This window comes from Haemorhous mexicanus, chromosome 6 (genome assembly GCF_027477595.1).
Source record: "Haemorhous mexicanus isolate bHaeMex1 chromosome 6, bHaeMex1.pri, whole genome shotgun sequence".
NCBI lineage: Eukaryota > Metazoa > Chordata > Aves > Passeriformes > Fringillidae > Haemorhous > Haemorhous mexicanus.
Genome location: NC_082346.1, coordinates 14,050,809 through 14,069,049, shown reverse-complemented (window position 1 = coordinate 14,069,049; position 18,241 = coordinate 14,050,809). Strand labels below are relative to the sequence as shown.

Sequence of the window (18,241 nt, the reverse complement as noted above, 5' to 3'; positions counted from 1 at the left end):
TGCATTTCACTTGATAATGAGCCAGACAGTCTTTATAGTGTTTTTAAATTTTAAAAAAAAACTTCAATAATTTTCATGCTTAGAAAACATAAATCATGCATGCATTTCAGTTCTGCACAAAAGCCTCCCTTATCTATGTGCTGAGAAACACAACAATTTGAAGGTAAATAACATGACTGCTGATCAATATTAAGGGACATCTAAAAGTGATGCCCTGGATGCACAGCACAATTTTCTCCCAGGTTTTAGATCCAAGCTGTGCTATTAAAATCAGTGTTGTTCCAGAGATACACATGGAGCAAGTTGCACAGGTCAGAGCTTTGTTTTAGACCACCAAGTACAGCATCAACTAAGTAAATGTCAGGGTGTGTCTCAAATATCCAAGTAACTGTAAATTATAATGATTTCAAATCTAAAATTCCCTTGAGATGAACAGAAGGCATGCAGAGCCATCAACTTAATTAAAAAAAAAAAAACTAAAAAGAGTAGTTAAGAGGAAAAATAATGGGGACACCACAGCAATATTGGAAGTCATTTCCTACTCACAGGTGGGCTAATCAAAACTACCTAATACTGAATCCTATAACTAAACCTTTAATAAAAGCACAGGAGACAAATTTGCATCTTGCTACAAGAGGAATTGCCTGAGCATGGTGGCTTTGGAGATCACACTTATTCAGCTAATTGGGTTTATTTGATACCTTTTCCACTTAATGAAAACCTGTGCTCTATGGAAATGCCCTATCTTTTTCAATAAGAATTCCCCAAAGAATCAAAAGTTAGCTTGGCAAAATAAATACAATACAAAATGAACTGTGGAGCAATTAAGCTGAAATTAATCAAGTAATTCCATACATGTTTACAAACAGCCACAAGCAGCATCCCACTGTGTCTGTGCTCAGAGGGCACACCACCAGTAAGGCACATTTTCCTGGAAACTCCTTACCTGTGCTCTGGATAAAGAGCCACCCACAGAGTTCACCTGGTTTTGGGGACAGGTGGGTGGTAGGAGCTGCACACACAGGAATTCCCCAGGATCAGGCAATGCACACTGAAGCCACTACACCTCTCCCTGGGGCTGCTCCCTCTTCTTTGCCCAGGAATTCTGGCAAACCAGCAGGGAAGAAAGATGCACTGAGTCACTACAGGGTGCAGAGGTTTTTTCTCCTCTTGCCTTCTTCCTTGCCCTTTCATCTAGGATTCACTCAGGTCTCTGAAATTTTGCCTTGGTTGCATTTTTTCCCAAATGAAAATCCCATAGTCAAAATGAACAGCAGTGTCCTACTTCCCTTCTTGCCTGGGTCTTCACTCAATCCTCAGACTGGAGCAGAAGGGAAGAGAGGAGCTTTCCCAAATCCAGGCAGCAGCAGCAGGTCTCACAGTGCCATTCACTCCCACTGTACCTTTTGCAGACCACAACCTCAATATTTTTCTTGCCTTCCTACCTTGCCACTGCCTCCAAACAACACTGCTAATCTGTTTTAAGAACCTGCACTTTGCAGACAGCTCATTTAAATATATCATGATTAGAGCACTGTGGGTGAAGGGAAGAGTAGTCAGAAGCCCTGGAGACTCACTGTTTGTACGTAGGAGAATGATGCAATTTCTGGATCTGAAAGGCAACTCAGCAAGGAATTACAGGGCTCCAACAACAGTTTACCTGTTAGGAGATCAGGTACAATTGTGGTGCCTAAGGGGAGGCCAGTATTAATATCAAAACCCCTAGAAGTAGCAAAAAGCTGACAGAGATGTTGACACATTCTATTTTTGCATGGAAATAAATTGGTAGGAAGGAGGCAGGAATATTTGTATCAATTATCTTTTAGAAGTTCGGTGCCTCCTGCTGTTTAGCACTTGAAATTGTTATTTATGACATCCCATTTTGCTGCTAAAGAGATGACCATCAGTTTAGAAAGGCTAGCAAGGGTCCTAATGCTGGATTTAAGCCCTGTTTCATTGTGATACACAGAATAAAGCCCCACTTCAGAATTACATGCAGGTTAAACCACATATAAGATATTCTCAGTGTTTTTGAGCTATCAGCTACTGAAGAATCTCTGGAGACCACACTGTACTGAAGAGACTCCTACAAAGTGCCAGCACATGAGGGATGTGGAGGAGCAGCCCTAAATCTGAATCCTTCCAGGGCCCCACTGCTCCTTTCAGCCCCATCTCAACATCACCACAAAAGGCACCAGCACCAGAAAGAGATGTGCAATTCTGGCTGTGTTTATGTGCAGGCACATCTGAGCTCTAGAAAGCTTAAACAGCAGATGCTTCCCTGGCTAAATTAGTTTGCAACCCTTTTCCAGCAGCCACCAGGTTTATTTCCACTCTCACACTCCCTTCAGCCAGAGTAACTCAGAACGTTGGGGAAAAATGGAATTTCAGAGGCAGTGGATCCATTAGTCAGACACAGAGGCCCAGTCTGGACACTCCAACTCCACACCTGGGATATCCAAAATCAGCTTTCAGGAAAACAAGAGGGTTCTGCCTCATCCTGTCCAAGCCCCAGCTCGGATCTCTCACATCCCACAGCACTTTGTTAATGGAAGCTGCCACAATGCATTGGACCCAGCAATGATAACACTTAGAGTGTCCCTTTGTAAAAGTACAAATACAGAAAGAACTAGAATTTCTGAGTGGTTTCAAGGTTTTTACTCCATCTATGCAGCAGCAATCTAATTTCTAATTGACAGAGCTATGGAACATTTACAGAAATCATCTCTGAAGTGCCAACTGTAACCTCTCCACCACCCACAGACACCAAGTACATGAAAAGCCACAGCTCAGTTTTGTTTCAAGGTCTTCCAGTCTGCTCAGTGTTAAATAGAAAGAACCCTCAAGCTGATTTCCTCAGAAATGAATCAATGCAGATAATTTACTTATTATTATCATGAGAATGGATTAGCATAAAGGAACAAACAGTGGAGCTACTACACACACCACATTTGTACTTGCTGTCCACATGTTGTACCTATTCCTCTGCTCCTTTTCCTCCAACAACCATCAGAATAATTATTCTCAGAGAGCATTAACTACACCTCAAGCTGCAGGCATAATTTACATTTCCTGGGAGACCCAATTATGGGTTATAGGAAACAGCTTTGAAGACAACCTCCCACTCCACAGTTTCATATTTATATAACTAAACCCCTCATTGTTGCACTTGCCTTTTGGGCCTGGCAGACAAACAGCACAGTGCAAAGGGCTGACTAACTTTAAACCCACTTGAAGTTGGCTAAATATATACATTATGAACAGTTTCTCTCTTCTGAACAAGCTTTCTACTCCCCTTTTAGAGGTAAAACATGCACTTGGTTCTGAGAGGCTCCAATTAAAGCAAAAGGGTGTTCTCCTTCAGAATGAATAGATCATTGCCTTGCATCACCTGCCTTAAATGAGTGCATCAAAACGAGGTTATTTGGTATCCTGGAGACACCACAGCTCTACCAAGGCAGCTAAACTGCCTCACTGTGAACTAAATTGTGGTTTACAGAACTCTGTGGTTGGTTTTTCTTTGTCTGTTTATTTTTTATTATTTAAACACAGGCTGAATACAAGCCAATGCACTATGTGTCAACACAGTGTGGAGTCTCCTGAAGCCAGTGCTCCACAACTCCTGTGCCAAAACTTCACACTGAAAATGAGGCCAGAGCCAAAGCAGTCCTAGAACTCAATAATTCTCCTTAAATAAACCCCCTGAAGATCTCTCTGACCAACACCTTGCTGACTTGTGGATGTGCCTCACTAACAAGTGTTCACAATTAAGGATCTAAGGAGCCACAGTTTTTTAGCTATGTATATATATATATATATATTTATTTTTATTTATATATAAATAAAACTATATAAAAAAAATATATATCTCTTACCATACAAGCTGAAGAACACTGTTTACCTTCACCAGGAAATAATAAAATGCAGCAAGTGGAAATCTGTCAATACTTGAAGCCACATTGTCTCTCTTTAAAAGTTTGGCTTTCCCCACTCTGTTTGCATTTCTCCAATACATGACCCTATTACATTTCTTGGCATTAAGTGAACACAACACAAGCATGGACAGTTTTTGAGTTATGCAGAGAATATGGGCAAAAATTATGCAGCCATTTTCCAGGATTTTTGCTATCCAACTTTGAGAAGTACAAAAGGGCAAAGAATATTTTTTAACTGAAATTGCAGAAAGTAATAGCTCAACACACAAGTTCAATACAAAAACATCACACTATTAAATCCACCACTTCACAAAGCAATTTACAAAAATGAAAACTACTAATAGCCTTTTACTTTACAGGTTTGGCTAATTACACAATTTGGTCACAAAATATTAAGAATACCAGGGCTTGTATCAGTTAGCAGAATTCCATAAGGTGTTGCAGTACATCTTTTCTGTTCTGCCTTGCTCTCAGGGGTCCTAACTGTGATTGAGCAGCATTTACCTGTGATTTTTCTTTTCTTTAAGGAAAAAAACCCAACAAACCCTTTAGCTGAGACAGTCTTGCAAAACCAAATTTCTCCCAACAATGCACCTCCACTGGTCGTCACTTGACTACTTCTGGAATTAACATGTTGCTGATATTTAAAGCACTAAATCAACTTATATCACTGAACATCTTATAGAGAGGAATATTTGCAGATGTGGGGTAATTTATTTTGGCGTCCACCTCCAGTTCAGGGAGGAGGGATAAACACAGGAACCTGGATGAATCTGGTTTGGAATGTATTTACAACTTCATGAGAAAGAGATAGACCCAAGGAAGCAAGAACCAACATTGTACCATGAGTGGCAACTCACACAGGTAGGAGCCTGGGAAAGTCCTAATCTGAGACATTTCCCTCTCAAGAGATGTGAGAACATTCTCTTTTCCTTACTCAAGCCCTCTCTTGAAAATTATTCTGTTACCCATGCAGTAAACAGACTAGAAATACACAACATGCAAATCTGTAGAGGAGGAGGATGTGGATTCTCTGTTACAAGAAGACAAGGAATAAAAGTAGGAAAGCAACACTGGCCTGCAAAAAATAAAACAAAAACAAACAAAAATCCCAAAAACCAACCAACCAAACAAAAAACCACAAAACCAAAAATAGGAAATATAAAAGAAAGACTGAGAAGCTTAAAGTTCCCTTCATAGAGAAAGCATATGTAGGAGTCAAGCTCACAAAGATAACTTCCTTTTTCCACTCAAGTTACTCCCAACCTCTCAGTTCTCAGTTTGGATAAATTCTGGTGGCTATGCAGCTTTGCCATAGGAGCTTTTATTCATGAGTCACCTCAAACACACACAGGAATAAAAGTTCTAACACCAACCCCCATCAAATGTCAGGATCACTTACTTCCAGCTTCTCAGCAACTTCAATACAAAACAACAAACTAGAAGAGTTTTATGTTAGCAGAGCCCTACTTGAAGTAAATCATACAGAAACCTGCACATTCAAATACTCTTTTTGTGACAAATGCCAGAAAACTTCACTTGCAAATACATTCATTTTTTCCACCCTTACATTTTGCTTGAGGAACTCACAGTGAGTAAGGGACACATTTTCTTAGAGGCAATATTTTATATTTACTCAGCTGCAATGGTTTAACACTTGCACTTACCCTTTACCACTGGCACCTGCATATGATCAAACTTAAAGAAGACACTGGAAGCTGGAATTGTACTGCCCATAACTCAGCAATCACTGCAGGTAAGCAACATTTAACATCATGCCATCTGAAGAGTTCACAAATTTATCCTGCCTGACCTGTGCTGGCTGCAGGTTCAGTCACTGGCTTAATTAAGAGACACAGGTGTTTTGGGTTTGCTGCTTTCCTTGCTCATAGATTACCTGAGTCTCTGCACCTGGTGTCTCACCTCATTTATTGGGTCATCACTGTTAATTATTTCTTTTCTCTAGTCTTGCTCTTTCCTAAAGAAGTTCCCTATCTACACAAGAATGAGTAAGTAAATAGAGAAACTTTCAGGAATACAGAAATAAACTAGTATTTATTTCATCTTGCTATACACAAACAATTCCTGGTCCACCCTAAAGAAATATCCAATATTTTAACAACTCATGAGAACCTGTAGCTGCACTTCATCCAAGATCAGCAAGTGGCAGAAATTCAGTTTTCCACTTGGTGAACAGAAAGAAGGAGGAGAGAAATGGCTGAGATGTCAAATGAGGATACATAAAAATTAATGGAATGCTTTTTTCAACAGTATTTTATTATAGAGAGGTCCCTCAGACTTTAGGCTACTATGACCAAGCATTAAAATTTTTAAGGAGACATTACTTGCAACGACTGCCTTGTTCTATTTCTCTCCTTCTCCTACCTTGACATCTTTTTCTCTCAGTACCCAACACATGAACAGCCTTTTTCCTTTGCCCTTTCCTTTAGCCTTTGTGTTTGACAGCCCTTCAATAGTGACCTCTGAACACTGATTCCATTTGTTCTCAAACCTGAACTCGTCTGGTTTATGTCATCTCATCAGTTCTGATCACCCTCACCTCAGGGAAGGTGTCTTCTCTTCCTACATGTTTCTAAAATCTGCTACAGAAGAGACAATAAGTGGTGCCTCCTACTCAACTAAAGTTCAAAGCCTGTGAAAATAAAAGTTATCTACATGCCTTTGCTCATCTCATAAATTAGTAATGAGTCTGGAATGCTTCCCCACAGCAATTAAGACACTTTCAGTACAAAAACTATATTCTGCCATGGAGTTTTATTCCAAAATTTAAAAGTTACACATCTTCTATTAACATCACAACCGAGAATTGTACAAATAACTCCAAGATTCCAAAAGGCACAGCCAAGAAATGCTTCTTATCCTCACTAGTTTACTCAGCTTGTTAGGCTGAGTTACAACCACAAGGGTTAAGGTAGAGAGAAACACCACTCACAATGAGATAAGAGTTTCAGTGCACCAGAATACACATATGTAATAACAATTATTATTACCTCTCTTAGAAACAAAAGAACTGGGTGGTTTTGTGTTGTTGGTGGCGAGTCACTGAAGGAGGGGGTGAAGGAAGAACAAAACTATCATCACAACCAGAACCACAGAAAGGTCCAGCACGTCAAAAAGATTGCAAAAAAAATTGCTCTAGAAGCTATCTTGTAGCATTTATTCATTTATTAAGCTAAGAAAATCAAATATTCATAATGTCAACTTGGTTAGTGAAACATTCAGCCTATTGTGAACAAAATGTTAAAATGATGCCTGTGTCATTTGTCTTCAAAACACTGCTGTTGGATGAAAAACATGACAAAAGTGCCTTGCTTCCAATTCACTTTCTGCTCACACAAATATTTACCCTCCCAATTTACCAATTTAAAGTAGTGCTGTAGAAGAATAGGCTTCAAAAATTGCCTTCTCAGTGCATTTCTTTCTATAATACTGCATTGCAAAGAGCACAAGCCAGAGGTTTTTAAATATTACCTTCATAGATAACTTCATACTCAGTGGGAACACAGCTGTATCCTTGGATCAAACCTGGAAGGCATTCCTTACAGAAGGAGTGGAGGCAGGGGAGCATCCTGGGCTCCCTCCTCCGCAGCTCCCATTTGCACACCAAACAATTCCACAACAGATCCAGGGTCTCCATTCCTGCTGGCTGAAGTCTGGCCCTGAAAACATGAAGAGTCACAAAATGGCTCATGGCAAGCCCTGCACCTCACAAAACACTCCATCTCTCAAGTGCAAACCAGAGGGCAACACAGGATGCACGATCAAATAAACATTCATGTAGCCCCTGTGGAAAAAAAAATTCCTTGCAGCTGAAAATCACATACCTGCTTTAGAGAGGAGAATATCTCTGCAGATTGTTGTGCAGGAAAGCGTGGTTTAAGGTTTACAAACCATGCTCCCACTATCTCTCTAGTATTTGCAACTTCTGTAAAAACTGAACTAATCTGTTCTATCGATCTCCTTACAAAGCTGAATTGTCACACGCTGTACACTTCCTGCTAGAAGCACTGAAACTGTGCAATTAAAATGATGAGATTCTCTGGCTGCTTTTACAATTTCACTCAAATATTTTACACTTTTAATGTAAAGAAAATAGTACCCACAAGTCCATCATTCCAGCAATGCATCTCAGAAAGCTGCTTTGAAAAATGTACAGCATCTTCTGACAATCTTCTTTATAGGAAAAGCACTTTGCAGTAATCAAATTTTAGCTATCAAGACGACCACAGATCAGATTATAGACCAAACCTGAGCTTCCCAGTGTTCCTCCCACCAGCCTAAGCTCCCCAAGGTCAACTGAGAGTTTTGTAGCTCATGTTTCATCCTCAGCTCTGAGATTGTCAGAGGTGTGGATCAGATACAGACTGCACAGGGCAACTCCTGACAGTTGTATCAGAGGAGAAAAAGCAGATAAAGCCTCATTTCCCCTGGAGCCACTCTTCCAGTGGATCCAACCTTCTGGGACCAGAGTCCCATGGAGCTGCTGATGTCCCTGGCACGGTGGCCCTGCTACCAGCAGGATGAAACTGAAGCTATAGGAATGAGCTTCAATCTCCAGATTTCTCCAGCACAGAAGAGAAGCAGCTCTAATCTTAGGGCTATCTCTTCTCCTGAGGGATTGTGTCTTCTGGTAGATTCCAGTGGAAATAGTTAGTAAGCAGATCTGGGTTTGGGCTTTTATTCTGCAATGCAAAAAAAAAATTATGAATGTCTCAGAAATTAACAACCAGTAGTTTTTTTAAGCATTGTATCCTGAAGTCTTCAGTATTTGAAATATTTTAGAAGAAAAGTGGACCCTATGTTAGAGTCTGCACCCTATTTCATACCCAAGACCCATCCAACTAGGTAGATACCCACCAACGTGACTGACAAATTACTTAGATAAATTCAAACCTACCACTAAAACTTCAGATTCCAATTCCAAAACCAGAGGTCCATTTGGAAATGAGCTGTGCCAGCTGTACCTGTGGTTTAATTAACATTTTATCAGTGTCTATTACACAAGCTCACTTTTTACAGTGCATCTTCATCAACCATCTATCAGGGTCAAATGTCACTGAAGCAGCACAGCCTCTCACCTCATTTCATCTCTGTCATTTCTTGCAGCTCCTGTTGCTAAGACAAAGCTGCACCTACAAAAACATGTAATGTCTGCAGTAGGAAGTTGAGGTCTGAAACTACCACAATGTTGACACAGAGAAACCACAGCCCAAAGCATCCATGCACAGAGAACCAGTGCAAATAAAGCCTGCTACTGGGAAATGCTCTGTCATCTTGCAAGCCAAATCTGGGGCTGGATGAGCAGAAGCAGGCTACTGTAAATTTCAATTTATGCCTTTTGAACAACACGCAAAACTGAGTAGAATTTTTTTGGTAGGAAGAGTAAGAGTGAAAAAAATGTGTTTAAAATTTAGTTCTGAGGCAGGTATGAACAGTAGTAGTCAGGCAGCTGGAGAAGGAGAAGGCTGATGAATAAAATGAGCTACAAGGCCCAGAAAGAGAACTCAGGGAATTACAGGCCTGACCTTGGTGCTGGGGAAGGTCGTGTTGCACATCACCTCGAGCACCATCAAGTGGCACTTGTGCCATAGCCAGGGCATCAGACCCAGTCAGTGTGGGCTCATGGAAGGCAGGTCCTGCCTAAGCAACCCAATCTCCTCCTCTGACAAGGTGGCCCCCTTGGTGGTGAGGGAGAGGCTGTAGCTGTCTGTCTGCCCGGAATGCAGGAAAGCCTTGGACACCACTTCCCACACATTCTCCTGGAGAAACTGGCTGCCCATGGCCTGGAGGGATCACTGGATAAAGAACTGGCTGGATGGTTCAGGCCAGAGAGGGATGGAGCTGCATCAGCATCACAAATTAGGGAACAGCAGTCCCAGCAGGCAGTGAGACACAGCTCCCAAACTCCGCTGTATTCTGGAACAAACTGCCATTTATGCCATAGCTATTCACAAGCAGCAGGACCACTGGCTAAGATGAACTATTTAATGGAATGCACAACAACCTCACCCCAAAAGCCCTCTAAATTTAATTGCTGACAAACACTAAGTTAGAAGTTGACTGACTAGGATTCTAGCACACACATACCAAAAGACCATGTGCACCAACTTCAGCAGCAAGCATAAAGTGACAGCATTTATAGGCTCTTGGTCTGACACTTGAGAACCAGCTCACTGGCTTTAGTTATTTGTTATTTAGTTATTTTTTACCATTAAATCCTGCTTTGGCACACAGGGCCAGGCCTTGCAGACACCACAAGTCCTACTTTGATGTTACAACCAAGGAATATTTCAGGTAATCATTTTAAACCCACTGCATCAGCACTGCACGCAGAGCAGTTCTAGAGCTGTGCCAGTGCTTTGCCAGCTGTTAAGGAAAGTTAGCTGGCATCAACTCTGTCCCACAGCTGGGAACTGCATACCCAGCCTGGAGAGGGCAGAGATTGCAAATGTCAATTTACAGTTACTGGTACACTGCTGTCACTTTGCATTTCCTTGTCCACACTCCTGCTGTTCCATTCCCATAGACCAGGGCACCATCCCCACAAACTTCCCCTGGATGTCATTTCAGCGTTCAAGAATCCCCATCAAAACCACATCAAGTCCTCTTTTCAGACAGCTGTAGAAAGGATCACTAACAGAAGAGCAGCACAAATACAGAACTCAGTTTTGCCACCCTATAAAGACAAAACAACGAGGTACATGGCAGAACCTCACACTGGTAAGGCACATGGCAGGTACTGAACGCTGTAGTCAGGCAATTTCAAAATGAACTGAGAAGCAAACCACTGATCAAATATTATGCAGGTAAGATTAAGTGTGAACTGTGTCTAGAGAAGTCAGAAAAGAAAAATCAGAACAACCCAAACTTCTGTAAACCAGCTCATTTTACGCATTGTTTATTCAAAAAATTTGAATAAAACAAAAACTTTTATGCCACAAGCACACAGGCACCACCAACTTCTTTGATCTTCTCCTCTGCTCTTCTACTGAAGAACTTGGCTTTCACAATGACAGGCTGCTTGGGCAGCTTCCCCTTGCCCAGCACTTTGTAGTAGCCCTAGAAAGATTAAAAAAGAAGTTCAGTGTTTGTTATCAGCTTGCAGGCTCCTACATTCAGGCCTGTTAGCACAGACCGGTTAAAAACAAAACCATGATCACCATGACCTTATCCAGTCAATTCATTACATTAAAAGGACAGTCATGACATGAAGACAATTAACAAAACAGCTGCTGAAGAAGCCAGAGGTGAGAAGTGGGCCCTAAGTGGCCAAAGGAGGCAAAGCAGTGTCCCTGATTTGGTGACTGGCTGAGACACAGGACATCAGAGCCAGTGAATATCTATCAGGTGTTCCTGTCCGAGAACTATAGCACACCAAGACAACCAAACATGTGGAGATGTGACTCTAGTCTCGAGGGTTACATGGTGTGAGACCGGCTCCACCACGGTTTTGTTCCTTCAGGAACATTTCAAACCAGCCATCCTTCACCACCTGTGAAGTGCCTGTCCACAAACACACACCAGTAGGACAAAAACTTCTTACAGGGAAAAATGTAACACCCAAAGTGCTTCTGTAACTACTCACAGCCCACAGATCTGTCTGGTGAGCCTCCGAGCACGGAAGCACTGGAGCTTATGTGCAGCTCAGCACTTCCCCAGTGGGACAGGCACAGCCCAGGCTCTCCTGGGAGGGCAGCAGTGCCAGGGCTCAGTTCCAGCAGGACTCACCGAGCGCACCACGTCGATGACCGGGGCCAGGCCGGCCTCGTTCTTGGCGTAGTTGAGCCTGGTCTGCTCGCTGACCAGCGTCCACAGCTTGTCCAGGTTCACAGTGGGACAGAACTTCTGGTTCCTCTTCAAGTGATAGTGCCTCATGCCCACCTTCCCAAAGTAACCAGGGTGACTGTGGCAGAAACACATTCCACATTAGATCACCATTTAACTCATCCTGAACAAGCAGAACCCTAAAGCAACACTGAAACAAGCATCTTACAAAATCAGGGTATCCAGAATGTCATTACATTACACATTACATCCTCTGAATGACATTACACCCTTTTTCATATTAATATGTGTAGAATTTAGGTGCAATGACTAGTATCCAAACCAAGGAACAATTACACTCTCTCGAAGTGTTCCTTCTCCCTTGAGCTCACACCTCAGTCTGAGGCTGTATTTCCAGGGAAGCCCCACCTCCAGGGACCCAGGGAGGGCTGTCCTGCCCGGGAAGTTGTGGCACTGCTGTCACTAACCCGGTGACTGACTGAGCCAGGCAGGGCACAGCCAGTGAATAGAGATTAGTGTTTCTGTCCGAGGACTCCAGCACACCAGGACCACAGGCAGGGCCCAGATGTGACTCTATAGTCTCGGGAATCACAACATCCCTCACCTTTATCTGGTGCAGCCAACAGGACTTAGCACCACATTCTGAATTTGCTCTGCGTGCACTGCTAAGCAGAGACCACGCTGTAATAGGCAAATTTGGTCAGCTTTGCCTAATGCTCCACTGAACTCTCCAAAATGCCAAGTGAAAAGGTTTTTGATTTTAGGGTAAGTGGGGACATGAGCAGCTGTAATGCCACACTTCCCATTTAAGGAAAAAACACATAGGATTGCAGGAAACTTTACTTATTCACATATAAAAGTCAGTTGCTTCTACTTCATGAGCATGCATGTTGCTAGTAGATATTTAAAACGTTAGCTTACTATTTATCAAAATTAATCCTGTGATGGTGCAAACCACCGGCATTACCACGTCCTCCAGGATGCTTCCTGTGTTTGCCTGAGAAAAAATATTTTAAGCTCGTTACATTAATATTACACACAATACTTAGAGATACTTTCAATATCAACCTAATTGTTTTATCTTGTGGTGTGAGAAGGTTGGCATGGATGGAGTCCAAAGGGAGATGCACTGCCCTGTAAGTTTAAGATGTCACATACCCAGTACTGATGGGCTGAGCAGTGCTGAAGTTATAAACCCACGGAGTCTAAAACGAGCAGGACTTGATCAGCCCATCACCGCAACAGCTGCCCCCGCACGCTGAGGCCTTCAGCACTGCTCCATATTCCCACGGTGCCGGCGGTGCCGCCCAGCACCCATTTTTATGCACAGCCCCATTTTTATGGATCCGGGAAGAGCAGCAGCATGCCCTCAGCGCCGGGGAAGCCCGGCGGGGCCGCGGCCGCCTCTCCACTCACCCACGCGGCCGTGGCCGTGGCTGACGTGTCCTCTCAGCTTCCGGGTCTTCCTTAGCCTGGAAGGCTGCGGGGAAGGGGGAGAGCGGCCGTGAGCGAGGCGGGCAGCGAGTGCCACGAGAACCCCGCGCCCGCCCCTGGGCCCGCGCAGCCGGGCGCCATGGCGGACCGGCCTCCCCGCACCGCCCCCGCCCTCTGCGGGCTCGGAGGCGCGCCTCCCCACCACCCTCCGCTACTCCGCAGTCCCGTCCCACCGCGGGAGCGAGGGGCGGCGGGCGCGGGGTCCCGGTCCCGGTCCGATCCATCCCGCCCCATCCCCTCCCGGCCCGCACCCAGCTCCCACCATCTTGCCGGCGTGCGCGAGAGAGAGAAAGGGCGCGGCTCTCGCGAGAGCGGGCAAAGGCGCTCGGGGCGGGGCCGAGATCTCGCGAGGCTTCGTTGAGGCGGGAGCGGCGGGCGGAGCTCTGAGGGGCCGGGCCCCGCCCACAGCCGGGCCTGCTCCCGGCGCGAAAAGCGGCGTTTTGAACAGAATTTAGGAATATTTGCAAGTTTGGTCACTTTATTAAACATCCATAATAGTGGGAAAATGAACACTACGTCCTTAAACACCATTACTTGTCACACTGGAGTGTGAATTCCTGGAGTGTTGCTGTTTCTTAAGCTTGGTTTCTAGGTTTTTTTTAAATTGATTTTATACTTTTAAGATTTTAAACAAAACTTTACCAATTTTAAACACAGGCCTCAGCACTGGATTTATTTTTCTTCAGAATTTCTCTTTTTTTCTTTAGAAATTTTCTGAAATATTTTCTGCTGCACTTAATGTTCCATGCCGAGGAACACCATTAGTTTTAACAACTAATTTAGTAGGGAAAATAATGCACTCCTTGGTTTTTGTTCATCTGATCCCTCCAAGCACAGACCTCCAGATACCACGAGGACTGTTTTACACAGCTCTAGTCTGAGGATCAAAAAGGCACCCACAGATTTTTTGGGCCATGATCTCACTTTGCCCAGTGGTACCCTCTGATTCACATTACAAAAATGGGAACACGTTGACAGATGACACAATGTTTAAAAGCTTTCTCCTTTAATTTTTAAAGTGCAAATGGAGCAAAACAGCTTTGGCACAGGAGATGAGTTTTACAGCACAACATTCTTGTACACTGGCTTTGTCTTGCCTTTGCAGTAACTCCACAGCATGTGCTGATAGAGTTTTATCCACCATTTTCTGAAGAGGAATTATGTATTTCCCCCTACATTTACTAACAGCTGTTGTTTATAAAAAGGCCAGAAGCCACCTGTACAAGTGACGTTATTCCTTCCACTCTCAAGAATTACATCTAGCAATTATTCTGGAACTTGGAGAGTATCACAGAGGAAACCTAATGGAAGTTACCAGTTGTGGAGACATTTCCTCTGTAGCTAAAGCATCTGGCATTTTACAGGCATTTCACATACACTTAAGAAGCTTTTGTGTATTTTGGAGTGTGAGGGAGGTAACTGAAGAAGGAAATGACTTCACCTTTTCAGTGAACAGCCCCTCGAATTTGCTCTATGAGGCTGATAGCAAACCAGAACCACTGTCAGGTTAGGAACTGCGCAAGCCTCAAAGCCCATCTAACTACAGCAGTCACGCTGCGAATGACGAGAACCAGAGCGTGGTGGGATTCCTTCAAAGGTAAGAGGCTTCAGCTAATTTTCATTATCTGTCAGACCTGCAACATATGGAAGCACTTTATATTTTTTTTTTTAATATTTTCTTCTTCACGCTATGGGAAAACTGATAGAACCTTAACAGGAGTTCTGTTTCTAGACCAAGGAAGAATGTGACATTTGAGCATCACACACAGCACAGAGCCAACTGAAAATACCATAGTCAGGAGCAAATGATACAAAGATAAAATCATTTGCTGCTAACCCATGAAAAAATGTTTTAACAGATGCTTCTGTCAGGATGAAATTGTTTAAAAACGGGTGTAAAATGCCTTGTCTTAGCCCTGGTGAAAAACACTGAAGAAATCCCAAACTATGTGTCGTGAAATAGCAAACCTAACAAAAGACAGGTTCGTAATAACCACTTTACATTTTAATTAAAATTCATTTAAAAATCACAGGTGAGTTGCTGTGTTTGTACCTGCTCCACATGAGGAAGTGCAGAGGTTTGCAATGAATATAAACAAACAGGTCTATTTACAGAGTTTATTAGGATCCATACATACATACACTAGGAAAGGCTGTACTGTACCTACTCGCTGCAGCTTGCATGTCAGAGAGCTGAGATCTCCCCAGGCTTAGCATCTTAGTGCACAGTGGGTTATAAGGACTTTACTGACCAGAGTTCAAACCAAGTGGAGGTTCTGCAATGTGAACCAAGTACCTTATTATCAAGTTACTTTGTTATTTCTCCTTTAAAATCAGTTTGAAGGAAACAGACAGACAGACAAGCGCCTGTGCCGCACAAGAGCAGCCCCGTGCGTACAACCTCTCCCACGTACCCGAGCTCATTCACCCCGCAGTGTTCAGGCATCAAACATCCCTTGGAGTCAGTGGTTCTGCTGAGACAGTCAGCTGCACATAATCAGCTACTCGTTTTTGCACCAAGCATAACTCAACTCATACTAAAGGAAAAAACAAGCACCTGGTATTCTCAGGAATATACAAATATTTACCACAGTTTTCTCGCTCATTACAAAATCAGTTACAAAAGCTTACAGCACATTATGTACAAACTCTGCCCAAAACCACGGAGGAGCCATCGCGTGGCACACTGACACAGCATCCACGGGTCACCGCCTGGAGCTGCCTCAGCTCGCTCCGCTCTCCTCCCGCTCCGCGCTCCAGCGCCGCAGGTGTCTCGCACGGTGCCATAAATAGGTTTTGGGTTGGTGTTTCAGCAGGAAGGAGCTAGTTCTTCTTGTGAAGGAACTTCATTTTGTTACCTAAAGGAAGCACACCGTCAGTCTCCAGCAGATAGAAGTCAATCCAAAGTGACAGCAAATGGGTCTAACTCGTAGTCAGCACCAGCAGACAGAGCTGAGTTACAGAACACCGACTGCTCCAACCCAACCCCTTCCTGTTCCACTCCTCGATTATGGTTTGGTTCCCCCATCCCCAAGTGAAAATGAAAGTGTTAACAAGGACCATGATTAGATCCGGTTTTATCACCTTTAACTATGTTTACATTGTCTTCTTTTTTGTAATTCCTATCACGCTGAAACCACTTGACTACCTCAGTTCACCTCGGGTACGGCTTTTTCAAATCAAAAACAAAAAACACCACAACCAAAACCCAGCATCACAATGAAAATTCATTTCAGAAATACTTCCAAAGATTTTCCTCACCGAGGCCTCGCAGGAACTTGTTTACTCCACTTTGTTCCGTGTCCGGGAGCTCTTCCAAATACTGTTCCACCCTCTGCTCGAAGAGCCCTGCGGCAGACGGAGACAGGGATAGGGTGAGCCGTGTCCGGCTGATCCCGCGGTCCCCGCGCACAGCCCCGGCTCCCGCCCCGGCAGCCTCCGCTCACAGCGACCTTCCGGTTAACCGGGCAGGATTTCAGGGATGCGTTTCCGCTTTTCCGGTGAGCACAGCGGGGTGCAGGGACGCTGCCGCAATCTGCGGGACCTGAGCGGACCCGCACCCGTACCGCAGGGGAGACAGGCATCCCTACCTTTAGCCCTGCATTTCCTCAGCTCTCTGTCCTGGATGAAGCCAGCGAACATTTGGGATTCCATGAAAACTTCCAAGAAGCGGCGGATACTCTTGGAGGCCACAGATTTACGGAAAGCCTCCCTTTGGAAGACACGCTCTCCTTTTTCATTCTGGGTTAGGAACAGGGAATAATGGCCAACTGTCTCCACAAAGAATCGGATAAAAACCTCAGACACTAATCCATTCAGGGTGTTACATTCTGCAAAATAAGGCAGCAATAAGACACCAAAATCAGCTGCTACCAGAGCTGTCAGCATTATCCCCGCAGGGCCAGGCTGTGCATCTCCCGGTTCCCTGATGCCGCGCTAACAACTGGCAGGAGTGGCAGCGGCTCCCTGCACACCTGGATGCACAGGGAGAGGGTGACAGCGCCATTACCACGGGTGCCAGTCTGCAGAATTGGTGTTCCGTGACCAAGAGTCAGTGAGAATTACAAATCCTCAGCAAACAGCTCAGCAAATTAAACATTTGATGGGTGTTTCATCAAAATCAAACCTCCTGTTTTCACTCTTGAGCAAATTCTCTTCAAAAACTTCTGAATGACTCAGCATTAAAATATTTTTCCCTAAGGATAATAAGTCTGTACCAAAAACTGATCAAAAAGGGTCTTTTGTAGAATTTGGGTTTTCATCATTTCTGAGATGTTTAAACAGTCTTATATATGTAATACATATGACTAGAAATAAATTCCAAAAACCCAATAAGGGCCTGTTTCATACCTTTTAACCACAGGCATCTCAATTCACCCTGGGCTGTTTTTATCACTGCTGAAGAGAAATATGAACCTTCAGAGACAACCCAACCCATCTTGGACTAAAATTCTTTTCTGGTGGTACCTGCTTCTCTCCCCTGAAAATACTGAGTGCCAGGAGCAACTCCAAACTCAGACACACCCCTAGGCCTGGAGAATTATCTGGATTGAGTTAGGGCCAAGTTAACTGCAAACCTCTGTTTGTGCAAAGGTTCAGAGGGACCCACAGGAGTCCTTATCATTTACAAAGAAATTAAAATAAACCACAGGTGAGGTATCACTGTCTGTTGATGCTGTCAGTCTCATTCTCTCTGCACTCAGAGACAACCTTTGATGTCACCAAAGGTATTTTTGAGACCTCAAGTCCCATCTTTGTTTCTCCTGCATGGAAAGTCACAATTCTACCTACATTTGTTTATTACACAAGTCCCTGTTTCCAAAGGAACTTACCATCATCTGAATCACTATCTGAATCCTGATTTATCAGTTCATTCTTTCTCTCTAGAGCCTGCTCCAGAGCAGCTTGCAATTTTCTAGGCAATAATGTGTCTTCATCATCCATCTGAGAGAGGGGAAAAAAAAAATCTTAAAACCACAAGAATCTATTCAGGAACTATAGCAAAT

At 43.7% G+C, this 18,241-nt stretch overlaps 3 protein-coding genes and 2 non-coding genes across 14 annotated transcripts in view; all 5 read right to left on the bottom strand.

The window, feature by feature from the left end:
• The window catches only part of TRIM66 (tripartite motif containing 66), a 50,084-nt gene extending 39,394 nt beyond the window's left edge, over window positions 1-10,690 (bottom strand). For 2 of the 4 annotated variants that reach the window (XM_059848884.1, XM_059848883.1), the window contains exon 1: window positions 7,428-10,690. In XM_059848884.1, the coding sequence (XP_059704867.1) occupies window positions 7,428-7,647 (220 nt within the window). In that variant the 5' untranslated portion in view covers window positions 7,648-10,690. The remainder of the gene's footprint in view (window positions 1-7,427) is intronic. The other 2 variants (XM_059848885.1, XM_059848882.1) reach the window with 2 other exon arrangements.
• Window positions 10,691-10,838: 148 nt separating this feature from the next.
• On the bottom strand, window positions 10,839-13,681 carry RPL27A (ribosomal protein L27a). The gene is made up of 5 exons (XM_059848894.1): window positions 13,498-13,681; window positions 13,158-13,221; window positions 12,663-12,738; window positions 11,685-11,859; window positions 10,839-11,015 (listed from the first exon to the last, which is right to left on the bottom strand). Exons 1-5 carry the CDS (start codon window positions 13,498-13,500, stop codon window positions 10,887-10,889), a joined length of 447 nt encoding a protein of 148 aa, XP_059704877.1. The 5' UTR covers window positions 13,501-13,681; the 3' UTR covers window positions 10,839-10,886.
• Window positions 11,241-11,372, bottom strand: LOC132329531 (small nucleolar RNA SNORA3/SNORA45 family). The gene has a single exon (XR_009487089.1). It is a non-coding gene; the product is annotated as a small nucleolar RNA SNORA3/SNORA45 family (small nucleolar RNA).
• Window positions 12,196-12,327, bottom strand: LOC132329530 (small nucleolar RNA SNORA3/SNORA45 family). Its single transcript, XR_009487088.1, has one exon. It is a non-coding gene; the product is annotated as a small nucleolar RNA SNORA3/SNORA45 family (small nucleolar RNA).
• A 543-nt stretch (window positions 13,682-14,224) lies between the features above and the next one.
• The window catches only part of DENND2B (DENN domain containing 2B), a 153,329-nt gene continuing 149,312 nt past the window's right edge, over window positions 14,225-18,241 (bottom strand). For all 7 annotated transcript variants that reach the window (XM_059848887.1, XM_059848886.1, XM_059848891.1 and 4 more), the window contains 4 exons: window positions 18,068-18,179; window positions 16,826-17,065; window positions 16,497-16,583; window positions 14,225-16,093 (listed from right to left, as the gene is read on the bottom strand). In XM_059848887.1, coding sequence (XP_059704870.1) covers window positions 16,059-16,093; window positions 16,497-16,583; window positions 16,826-17,065; window positions 18,068-18,179 — 474 coding nt within the window. In that variant the 3' untranslated portion in view covers window positions 14,225-16,058. The remainder of the gene's footprint in view (window positions 16,094-16,496; window positions 16,584-16,825; window positions 17,066-18,067; window positions 18,180-18,241) is intronic.